The sequence below is a fragment of the Furipterus horrens genome, unplaced genomic scaffold (genome assembly GCF_987537825.1).
Source record: "Furipterus horrens unplaced genomic scaffold, mFurHor1.1.pri manual_scaffold_2, whole genome shotgun sequence".
Taxonomy (NCBI): Eukaryota; Metazoa; Chordata; class Mammalia; order Chiroptera; family Furipteridae; genus Furipterus; species Furipterus horrens.
The window spans coordinates 150,306,958-150,319,099 of record NW_028327172.1 but is presented as its reverse complement, the minus strand read 5'-3'; the positions used below and the strand labels follow the sequence as shown (position 1 = coordinate 150,319,099).

The following is a 12,142-nucleotide window of genomic DNA, read 5'->3' as shown; positions in this document are numbered from 1 at the left end:
CAAATGAATCTCAAAAAGCATTACGCTAAGTGAAAGAAGCAAAGCATAAAAGTCTACATGAAGTTCTAGAAAATGCAAAATTATAGAGACAGAAAGTAGATCACTGGTTGCCTTGGGCTATGGGACTAGAGGAAAGGATGATACAACAAGACACAGGATAATTTTTAGGGAGATGGAAATGCTTTAATCTTGATTCAATAGTAGTTATGCTACCGAAAAGCAATTTGGGGTCCTGCTGCCTGCCGCCACCCTCTAGGCAAAATTCCAGAAGCAAAGGTTTGGTGATAAAGAAAGTCTATCCAGTCACAGCTTCAATTACTTAAGCCTATCAATTAAGGCTAAACTCTAACACCTGGGCCCTGCTATCATTTCCCCCTGTTTTAATCACCTTATTTCTATAGGACTAGTTACAAACTAAAACAGCATAAAATACAAAAACTACACAACTTTGGAAGAATGAAAGGCTTCTGCCTCATAGCCTGTTCCCTCTAGAACACCCAAAGAATAAACCAGGGACCCTCTGCCAGGCCAGCCCAATCCTTTAGAAAAATAGGAAGCCCCACACTTTGTTCTTCCACAGAGACACGAACTTAACAATATACTGTCTAAAAACGCTTTAAGAGAACTCCAGAAACCAGTTAAAAAGTCATAATATCCCAGGAAAGTGCAAAGCCAAAACCAGCTACATTAAAATGGTTAAAAAAATTATTTCACCCATGAGAGCCCCTCCCCTAAGCCAGCACAGAAACAACCTTAAAGAAACGAAGACCTAATAATTATGAGACAAAAATAAAAACGACCATCTTAAATAAGTTCAATGAACTTCGAGAGAAAACAGACAACTAAGGAAAATCAGGAAAATGATGCATGAACAAAATGAAAATATCTTAAAAAACAGAACTTCAGGAATTGAAGAATATAATAATTCAATTAAAATATTCACTAGGAGGACTTCTGGCCAAGATGGAGTCATAGACAGACATGCGGCGTCTCCCTCCACAACTAAGAAGGAATACAATTACCTCAAAACTAGAAACAACCATAAGTTCCAGAAAATCAAAATAGAATAATTATAACAATATCCTGAAATAGAGTTATCTGAACGTGGCCTCTTCCTCTCTCCCAAAATATCTCATAGTGGACTGTACTCACCCTTCTTGTTGATGAGCTGGGATGACATTACACCGACGTGATGAGAGGATTATTTCAGCATAAGACACTGAAAAATGATACAAAAACCAATTAAGAATTCCAAAAAATATATAAACAAGCTCTAAAAGGAAATATAATTATAGTACACTACTTGACTCTTTATTGGGAAAAATGTTAGCAGTCATCCCCTGGCTGGTGTGGCTCAGTTGGTTAGAGCATTGTCCCATAACTGAAAGGTTGAGGGTTTGATTCCCGGTCAGGGCACATATCTAGGTTGCAGGTTTGGTCCCCGGTCTAGGTGTAGGCTCTCTCTCTCCCTTTCTCTCTCTCTAAAAAGCAATGAAAAAAATATCCTCAGGTGAGGATTAAAAAGAAATTTTTTATAGAAGATAGAGTCATAACAAAAGTAACTGCATTGGGGGATGGGGAAAGGAAGTGAGTTCAAATGAAAGCACTAAATTATCATCTATTATATAATATAGTGAATAGGTGATGTCTAAAATTATTAAATTGAGAAACAGAAGTACAGAAAAAGAGACTATTTTATATTAAAAGAGAATTAAAAACCCAACGCATGGCCCTAGATTGACAAATGAGTTACAAAGGCAATTTTAGGGACAACTGGAGAAATTTAACTATATACTAAGATTTATATGATATTAAGAAATTGCTGTTTTTGTTAGATGTTATAATATTTACCTATGCATAGTAAAGACTATTATGATAAGTTTAATCTATTTTAAAGTACATAAGCATTTTAAGATATTTTAAACAGGCACCCATCAATAGTTAGAAAACAGACTTTCCTATTTGGTTTTGAGCACGTGCATGTATTACCTGGATTTTAAAACGTGTTTAAGTAATTTTGACAATATATTTCTGGATTACTACACATCCAAATTCAGTTTCCAGCTACCACTAATATCTTATAGTTGAAGCTAATCTTTTCAAAGATGACTTTTGTTTTGCAATGTTCTGAACTTTCAAAAAACAGATTTAATTACATTCAATCCACTTAATTAGGCAAGAATGCAGACTAACAGAGTTTAGAAAGGTTATTCATTATCAGATTAAAACAAAAAGAGACTGTGAACTAGAAAGTTAAATTAACCAAGTATTCGCCAGGTATTCTGGTTGGTTAATAGACATGGTTGGTAATTTTCAATTAAACTAAAAATGTACATCTTAACTAACTGTTATGGGTTGGTGGTTAAGATCAGAATAAATGCGCTTAGAATACCAAGTGGACTCCTATGTCAGTATGATTCTCAGAGTAGAGAGCATACTGGGAACATGTCCTACTTTAAAAATTGACAAAATTATCTTATATTTTAATGGTAAAATTAAGGGTTTTAAAAATGGATTTAATGAATAAAATACCATACCTGAGAGGAACACTTCCAGAAAGAATTTTACCTCAAAATACTTGACATATAAAACAATATGGTGCAAATTTAACAGTTTTTATTGGTTGGTTAACATTTTTCTCACTTAAATCTCTTTTGCATTACCTATAAGTAAGATACGTAAGGTGTAAGTCTTGATCCAGTTTTTAAACTATTATATGGATCATTAGGATAAATGAAAGGTCATCTAGAGAAAGAAACCATTACATTGAGGGCATGTCCACACCATTTAGTTAATTGGAATGGCATGTTAACACAATCATATTTTAATTTGGTAGGACAGTATTGACATGTAACTACTAATCCATTTAATTGGTTGATTTTGACTCATTAATAAGTGTATTAGTTATTGCTTCATTCAACAAATAAGTACTTAATGTATATATATAGGTATTTGTGCTCAAGACTAAGAATACAGTAATAAGCAAGATAAACATGACTCCCACCCTTGTGGACTTTATTCTTTACAAGAAATTTAAATGAAGTATCAATCAGTGTTCTTAGGGGAGAAGGCGATGAATATCTTAAGATCTCATAGCAAGGAACCTAACCATATCTCTGAAAACATAAACTCGGCACCTATCTATCCCACCCCCTTTCCTCAGGGTTGAAAATTCAAAAGTACGGAATCCCCAGTGATGTTGGTGGCTATGCAGGAATAGAGCTGTCCCAGCTGAATACATGACACCTCTACAGAGCACTGTCTTCATTAGCAATGTGGTTTATATTGGCTTTGTTTTCCTGGTAAATGCAAAGTGAGCTTTGTACCCAGAGAATGCTGGGTGGGGCACTTGCCAGATTTATGAAGGTGGGATGACTATGGATAGCTCTTCAGGCAGGTAACAGGGTCTAAGGTAAGCCTGCTCTTAACCTGAAGATAGTTATTAATACATATTGAAGCACCAAGTAATTCCAGAGAGACTGTTAAATTGAGTCTGTAACACCTAGATTATCTCCAAGTGTTTATTTGGGTTAAATGGATAAGGAAGGACCAAATAAGCAAACTGGGAAATTCCAACTGTAAGCAAAATGTGTGTGTTTATCTTGTGAGCCAGATTTACATTAGATTCTAAATAACTGGTGGTTTTTGTTTGTTTGTTTGTTTGTTTGTTTTGGTTTGTTGTGTTTTGTGTGTGTGTGTGTGTGTATGTGTATGTTTTTCCAGAATGTCCTCATTGTTGAGGTAAGCTGACGTTTTAAATCCATATTTGGGAGTTGAAAGGATGAACGGTAAGTTTTAAAATATAGAATTTTTCATCAAATTGGCCAAGGTTTATTGAATTTCCTCTCTGCACATGGCTCTCCAAACTTATTGACTAGAAACCAGCTAGAATCACTAACTTGAAATAACTTATAAAAAGCTTTTTAATATTCAATTTCACACATGTCTAAATTGGTTATTATCCCTATTTGTGAATCAGAAATTTTTAGAAAAGAGACAACTTAACCCACAAAACCAAATTTATGTAATAGTTAAGCCAAGGTTAGAACTCACTTCACCCTTAACTCAATGTTCTTGCTAATTACCTCTAATGACTTTAAGCAATTCTACCTTCAGCATCCAAATTATAAATATAATCAATTTTAAAACAGCAGTCCAAAGGAAAGCTATAAATTGATTTAGTTGGTTCTGTTTAAAAAGGAAGAAACACAAGGAGAAAGGAAGGAAGGGGAGAGAGAAAGAGAGAAGGAAGGAAGGGCTGGAGGGAGTAAGGGAGAGAGAAAGAGGAAAAAAACAGGCTCTGTGCAGCAGTGGACTAATACAGCAGATGTCCATGTTTCCTTCAAGAGCACACCTGTCTTTTATCAGCTGGCATAAATTCAGGGTAGCTGTTTTCAAGCTTTTGTTACACAGTTGCCTGTGTGTGCCATATGTATCTGCAGTTCTGGCTCACACATGATCCATGAAGTAGGCCCTCTAGCCAAACGGATTGCCCGACTCACTAAATTCAGACCTCTTGTTTTGGTAATCAGCTCCTGACAGCTGATTTCTGTCCTGAGGACAATAAATTTCTGCTGCCCATTTCTACTCTAATTGTGCAGCAGCTCATCAGCAGAGATGAGCCTCAGCTCACTGCAGGCTTGCACCCTCAGAATTCAAGGGCTGTCACCAGCTGCCATCCAGACACATCTCACTTCCCAGCCATAGAATCCCCTATTGAGTGGGGAGGGCAAGGGGGAGGTGTTTATCTATTCAGTGTATTCAGATGTACATCCCATGTCCATGAAAATTCATGCGTCCTGTATTGTTACATAACCTCGGGGCCAAATGTAGTGCTTGAATACGCGTGAGCGAGTCTAAAAGTACTCAATGAGGAGCTCCACATGCTCTCCAAAGGCTGAATTTAGCCTTTCAACCCAGCTCAAGGATTCGAGGAAATACTCACCAACATATTTCCCCAAACCCAGCTTTCAGAAGGAAGCACCTGTCTAAAAAATAGAACCAGTTCTGTCTCCTATTTTGACTTTAAGTTGATCACAATTCTAATTATGATGCATTATTAATAAGGAATATAATTATCTGTCTGAATGAAAAATCTATTATGCTGCCCAAATGTACTTGGTTGAATTTGTCTGTTCTCTTTGCAAAGGATGTTGTTGGAACGGGGAGGACCATGAAAGCGCTGCTCAGCAGCATAGAGAAATACAAGCCCAACATGGTTAAGGTGGCCAGGTGAGTAGGATACACATCATTGTTGCTGCCTTTCCAAACCAGTCCAGAAGGGATGCTAACACAGAATGCTGTTTTCAGAGAGTGCAGCCTGTTCCAAACCGGTGGCCTTTTGCTCTGGGGTGTTATGGTTTGACCACATTATACACATAACCCATTTGACTGCTGGCCTGAGAGAGGAAAGGGAAGAGAACATGTTTTGCTGTGGCTGAACCTCTTTAGTGTGCCTCTAGCTGTTTCCAGGAGCAGCTGGGCCCCGGTACCAGTGCTCCTTCCTTCCTTTCATAGAGAATCACTGAGGTGGTGCGCAATAGCAGAAGCATGAGTTGTGGGTGCTATGATCTGTCCCATATACTCAAGGTGAAAAAATACATATTTTAAATACATATTTCAATGAAGTTTAATTCAATTTTCAATTCACAGAGATTTTATTTGGATCACTAAAGTTTTTTGTTTTTTTTTTTAATGGTAGTTTGTTGGTGAAGAGAACACCTAGAAGTGATGGCTTTAGACCTGACTGTAAGTGTTTTTGGTTTTTGTTTGTTAATGGGTTAATTGGTGGTGGTGGTTTGTGTTTAAGAAATTCCTATTTGACAGCATTCTGTGTGAAGTGGAAGCTGAATAGATTTGACAGACCCACAGATTCCCCCTGGTCTCCTCAGCCTTGCTAGTGAGGCTAGAACTCTTTACCACAAGGGGCTTAAATTTTCTAATTTGCATCTTTCACAAGTACTGTCATGTGCATGAATATTTTGAGTTTTAGGTTTTCCGTGGTACCTTAACTTCAAAGAACTCAGATAATAGGTTTCAGGCGGTGGAGAGAGACTTTACCTCTTTGGACTGACTCGTATGCACAGGATTCCTGCTTTCGCTGCTCTCCCCACCAATCACACATGGAGAGGTAGTTGTAACAGTTTAGAGGTATTCTCATACCATATCCAGGAACTACTACCAAACAATGCACAATGCTGACCTTCAGTGAGCCTGAATTTTAGCACACAGAAGGGGAAATCCCCCTACCATCTCTAAACAAAGGTCAATAACACAAAAAATTAAATGCACAGCGTGGGGAAGATAGTCAATATTTTTATAACTTTGTATGATGACAAACAGTAATGACTTTATACATTTTGTAATGTATTAAAACATCAAACCACTATGTTGTACACCTGAAACTAATATAATATTGTATGTCAACTGTAACTCAATTAAAAAATAAAATATAACGTCACAGAAACAAAACAATAACAGGGAATTAGCAGAGCAAATATCTATAGATACTATCTCTGCACTTGCCTTCAGGCGTGTATTCTGGAAGACTTTCTCATCAAGGGCAGAAGGATGAACGAGCAACTTGATTACTGTTCTAACACCGGAGGTGATTTTTTTTCACTTGCATAGGCAGACTTCAGCTTGATTTTTATAACTTAAATTTGCTGTAAAGCCTCTCGGATAATTTGGCTACAGTTCTAATTAGCAAGCTGAACAAACATTATAGCAAGAGAAGCATGCTATATGGATGGGTAATGTGCCAGTGATGTTTAGCCAGTGACTCTCCTCTAAAAAACAAGTCTCATTCCTATGCAGGATGTATTAAACCTAGACAATGTCAATTCTGGGAAGATAGACTCTATAGTGTGTATCTATCCAGTTACTGGCTTGGAAAATATAATCTGGATATAGTTAAAGTTGGACAATGTTAGTAAACAGAAATCTAAGGAAATAATGTAAGGCACGGTGTAGAAAAGGTTTTAACTGAAATTGAAAGACATTCACTTCAGACATCCAGTTAATTATAAATTTCTTGTGTCACTTATACCAACAACATTAATAAAGTGATAACAGCAAACACTAGTAAGAGGTTATGATATTCCCCAACACTGTTCTAAGAGCTGCACAGCTTTTAACACATTTAATCCTTTAAGGTAGGTGGTATTGTTATGCCCACTTTACAGACAAGGAACTTGAACATAACTAGGTTAAATAGCTTGCCAAGGTCACACAGCTCTAAGTGTAGAGTCAGTATTGAACCAGGCAGTCTGGTTTCAATCACTGCTCTTGTGCTTGCAATATATATACTTGTAAGTAACATCTGCAACTGCAAATAGAAGAGCGGGAATTGCACTCATTTACCAGCTAGAGTTAGGTCACTCTGGTTCCCATCCTATTCCTCCAAGTTTTTCTTTAATTCCATGACAGCTCCGCAGGTTTGGCTTTCCCAACTGGCTTCTCCCTGACTGAGTTGCCACGCCTATTCTAGGGTTTGCATTGCTCACTCTAAAGTCATTCTTGTTACAAACAGCATTTCCTGTGGTTTACTAATATTCTTTTAGCTAGCTCAGAATCTCTGTTTTTTCTTTCTTCATGGATTTCTGAGCCTTCGTACTTCTTGTTCCTTTCTCCTAACTGACTCTTCTATGCTCAATGATATCTTTTCTTCTGCTCATCCATCTCTTCTGATTATTTTTCTCAAGAACCTACAGTTTGGAGGCTCGAATAGGCTTCCTAATGGTGACACATAATGTCTTCCCCCTCAAAATAAGTTTCTCCCCGCTAGCACACCCAGCGAGCAGGAACCACTTGGTTTCTGCCTGTGAAAATGTCTCTGGTCATAGGGATCAAAGTGGTGGTGGGCGGTACCATGGAGGTAAATTTCTCTGCACTGTACCACTGTAACTTTCCACTGGCTGCACCGAAGTCCATTTTCATAAGAGTACACAAGTACATCCACATCTGCAATCCTGGGATAAACAAACATAGATTCCAAAGAACTGGAAGGAGTCTGAAAAATCATTGGAACATAAGCATGTTTATTCTGTTTCAAGACCTCCAAAAAAGGAGAGCAATGGTCTGTCTGTTCCTTAAGGATTGTTTTCAACAAAAATCATCTTCCTTTCAATAAATTCATCTTTTGCTTAATCTATGTACCTCCTACTGCATTTAAATCCATTTACTCACCTTCTGCTCTTAACAGAGATAAAGAACTAATTGCAGTCACCTGCATTGTGGACACTAAGCAATCTCTTCCTCAAGCTGAACAATCCCATTTCTTTTCTTTTTTTCTTTTCATCTTTTTTATTGTTGTTCTATTACAGTTGTCCCATTTCTCTCTCCTGCCCTGCCCACCTCCCCCTCTCCCACAGTCAATCCCCACCCTATTGTCCATGTCCATGGGTCATCTATATTAGTTCCTTGACTAAATCCTTCCCCTTCTTTCCCCACTTCTCCCCTTCTCCCCTCCCCTCTGGTCACTGTCAGGCCTTCCATACTGTCTCCCAAGTTTTGCTTCCAAGCCTTTTATCCCACCAAGGACACCAAGTACAGTGGGAAAATATCCTCTCAGTTGCAACAGCCTGCACACCTCTTCACATATTGCAGTATCGTCATACCTTCCATGTGAACTGCACTTAGTGCTTTCAGAGTGTTTCCTTTGGCATTATACCTTTGGATGCTGCTTTGGAACAACAGGACTACGTGACTAACTCAGGCACATTTCTTACTATCCACTGGGCTGCCTGCACCCTTTCTCAGCTCTGAATCGCGGAAGTACAGTCATTCTTCATTGTATGTTGTTTGTCTTCTCTGCCTGAGTTTTCACTCTGGTGCAGATTCCTGCTGGGCTCATCCTGTGCATTGCTTATCACTTTTTCACTTGCTTCTGCCTAACGAAAAGTCCTTACTGTTGAAGTGTCATGAATAGCATATGGTGGCCTTATACTTATGTTCTCTAAATTTTGTTTCTTTTTTTTTTTTTTCTTCTCTCTCTGCTCAGATGCTGGATTTGAGATTCCAAACTTATTTGTGGTGGGTTATGCCTTAGATTACAATGAATACTTCAGAGATCTCAATGTAAGTCTTACATGCAAATCCCTACGCCCTCCCCATTCACAAGAACTTAACAGTTCCATCAATTTAACAAATTATTGAAATAGGAGTAATGATAGCTACCATTTATTGAGTAATTTTTATGTCAGGAATATTCTGGGTACTTTGCCTGCATAATCTCAATTCATTCCCCCCACTACCCTGCAAGGTAGGAATTAGGGTGTAGAAGCAATTATGATTATCTCTAATTTATTTATTTTTGTACTTTCTTTTTCTTTTTGATTATCTCTATTTTATACTAAAGAAATAAGAAAGCTAAAAGCAGAACTGTTGATACTGATTTTCTACAAGTCATGGACTAAGCCCACCCACCCATAATAATAGTCAATATTCTATAAACTGTTTTGTGTCAGTGCTTGAAATCTAGTAGGTGCCAATTAGAGTGGCATGCAGCTAGCTCATAACTAATCCCATTTTGGGGGTGTAGGGGGAAAGAAAGAGATATTTGTTGTTCCACTTATTTATACATTTATCAGCTGCTTCTTGTATGTGTCCTGACTGGAGATCAAACCCGCAACCTTAGTGTATTGGGATGATGCTCTAACCAACTGAGCTACTCAGCCAGGGTGGGAGCAAGCATTTTAATATATAGCTGTGGATCCCCACACCCCCAGCTGTGTGACCCTGAGCATTACTGAATGATCTAGAACTAGACATCTTACCCAAAATGGACCAACCAGTCTCTCTCTCTCCCCTAAGAATTAGAAACTTAAACCAAAATTACAGAGACCAAGGGGTAAGCAATGGGCTGAGGTCTGGAGCTACCCTGTTCCTGCCTTCCAGTTCCTTCATTGCTCAGCCCTTTCTTTGCTCCTATGAGCTACCCCAGTATCTCAACAACAAATCCTCTGTTTGCTTATGTTATCCTGACTCTGTTTATGATGCTTACAATCAAATTACTCATGAAACATTTTTTTGCTACTGAAAAAGGGTCAAATAAGAATCAATATTATTTTTATTATGGCTATTTTTTCATTCACCTAGAGACTGTACTTTTACCAGTAGGAGATTTCTATCTCTGTCACAGCTAACCATACTGCTCCCTCAGAATTTCTGGTTGTATAGACCTAGGGAGCCAAATTCAGAAAAAGGCCTCAAAACCAAAGCAATGAAGAAATTTTTGTCAAAAATTTGAATGGGTCTCTTTAGATTTTACATATACACACATAAATACATATTTAAATCAACAGTAACTAATCACAAGGTGATAGTCTGTTATTATTGCATAACATTTTCTGCACCTCATATTTTGTTAAGAAATGGATGCATTATTAAAATTTTTATTATTTCAGCACATATGCGTGATCAATGAGAATGGCAAAGAAAAATACCGAGTCTAAAGAAGTAAATCCTCACCATTGAATCTCCAGATAACATCATACTTAGTGCTACACTCAGGAAGCCACCGTGTAAAGTTTGTCTCCCCAGGCATTTTTACTTAGTAGAATAGAAAAGAAAAAAATGTTTTAATGAGAGAGCTTTCTTTTCTGAGATTATAATATAAAGAATATCAAAAATTCTTAAGAAAAAGAAAGCCATGTTTTTATTTGACTGCTTCCAAATTAAACACTCCACCTGTGACTCACGAGTTCTATCTACCTTCCCACTCCTGTTACACCTTTTTTTTTTTTTTTGATACAGCCATTGTGCTTGAATGCTGTACCCCCACCTGGTTACTCAAATACTTCTCATTTAACTTTTTTTTTAAATATACTCTATATAGTTAATATTTTGCAGTCTTAAAAACCTGGAAGACATTTAAGTAAAGCTCTGAGCCCATACATATACTGGAAATGCAACTAGATTCCCATACTAAGAAAGGAGCGAAAGGACAATTTAATATAAATTTCTGTTTGTGCTTTTCTGACAGGCTGTTATTATCTGCTTTGACAAAGCCTTTCTGAACCACAGTGTACAATGAATGTTAATGATGTTATGAAATGAGCCTTGCTTAGTGCTCTTGATTGGAGCTTCCGGTATGTGATAACGGTATGTCATAGATGCATGGATGTATTCAACTGTGCTTAATACTCTGAATTTTAATTAGAAAAATACAATGGCAGTAAGGCCCTGGTTTCTAAGTGGCATCCTTTTATTCACGTGGGACATGAGCAAATGGCAGGATTTGGGGGAGGGGCAAGTGTTTTCAATGCTCAAAACTAAGTAAGAATAAATTTTTCCTCTTATTTGCACCAAAGGAAAAGCCATTATTATGTGTTAATCCTAAACAGGAACACAGAGGTTGAATTTTTATTTTTAAGTGGCCTTAGGTCACACAGTCCCAAGTACTATAGAAAAAAAACACTCTTAAGAAAGTTTTTTTCTAAATAATGTTCTTTCCGTTTTTCCTGTTTTATGAGATGTTTTATAATTTATGGGAATTTTAATTGAAAATAAACACGTGCCAATAGAGCTGTTTTTCTCACTTCCTTAAAAGGAGCAAATGCAAAATAAATAACTCAGCAGCTTTGTTTGGTTCAGAACTGTATGTGGCATATTATTATCAACTTTCTTTAAACTAATAAAGAATAAGAAACCATGTTATGTTTCATAACTGCTTACTGTTTTTCTTCCGCCTTCATATTTTTATATACTTTTAGCCATTAAAATGTGTGTGAGCTGGTAGCTTAAATATACTACTGCATATATCTTCCCTGTGGCTTTATTTTTGTTAACCTGGAAAAAATCCAATATATGCACCAGTATAAGCAAACGATTAAGCCAGGCTTGATCTGCTGCTTTTTTTTCTCCTTAAGTTTGTTTGTAAGAACAAGAAATTTTAGTCGTTGAAGAAGATTTTCCTGCATATTTTTGTTCCAGCCAGAGAAGAAAATAAACCACACCCAGATATCCTCAGGGGGAAACCAGCAAGGAGCATTCCTTCTAGCTTTGTTGCCTAGAACAACTAGGATTGAAATTATAAACTGATAATTCTGTCTAAGTTATCTATTTCTTGATCTATAAAAATTAATGTTCTAAACATAATTTTTATTATGACACATTATATCAGAAGACCTAAAACAATTCA

At 37.1% G+C, this 12,142-nt stretch overlaps 1 protein-coding gene across 4 annotated transcripts in view; it reads left to right on the top strand.

Moving 5' to 3' along the window:
* PRTFDC1 (phosphoribosyl transferase domain containing 1) overlaps positions 1 to 11,645 on the top strand; it is a 94,662-nt gene extending 83,017 nt beyond the window's left edge. For 2 of the 4 annotated variants that reach the window (XM_090268042.1, XM_090268041.1), the window contains 5 exons: positions 3,724 to 3,741; positions 5,150 to 5,232; positions 5,702 to 5,748; positions 9,002 to 9,078; positions 10,985 to 11,645. In XM_090268042.1, the coding sequence (XP_090124168.1) occupies positions 3,724 to 3,741; positions 5,150 to 5,232; positions 5,702 to 5,748; positions 9,002 to 9,078; positions 10,985 to 11,035 (276 nt within the window). In that variant the 3' untranslated portion in view covers positions 11,036 to 11,645. Of the gene's footprint in view, positions 1 to 3,723; positions 3,742 to 5,149; positions 5,233 to 5,701; positions 5,749 to 9,001; positions 9,079 to 10,406 lie in introns of all 4 variants that reach the window. The other 2 variants (XM_090268039.1, XM_090268040.1) reach the window with 2 other exon arrangements.
* Positions 11,646 to 12,142: the final 497 nt, after the last annotated feature.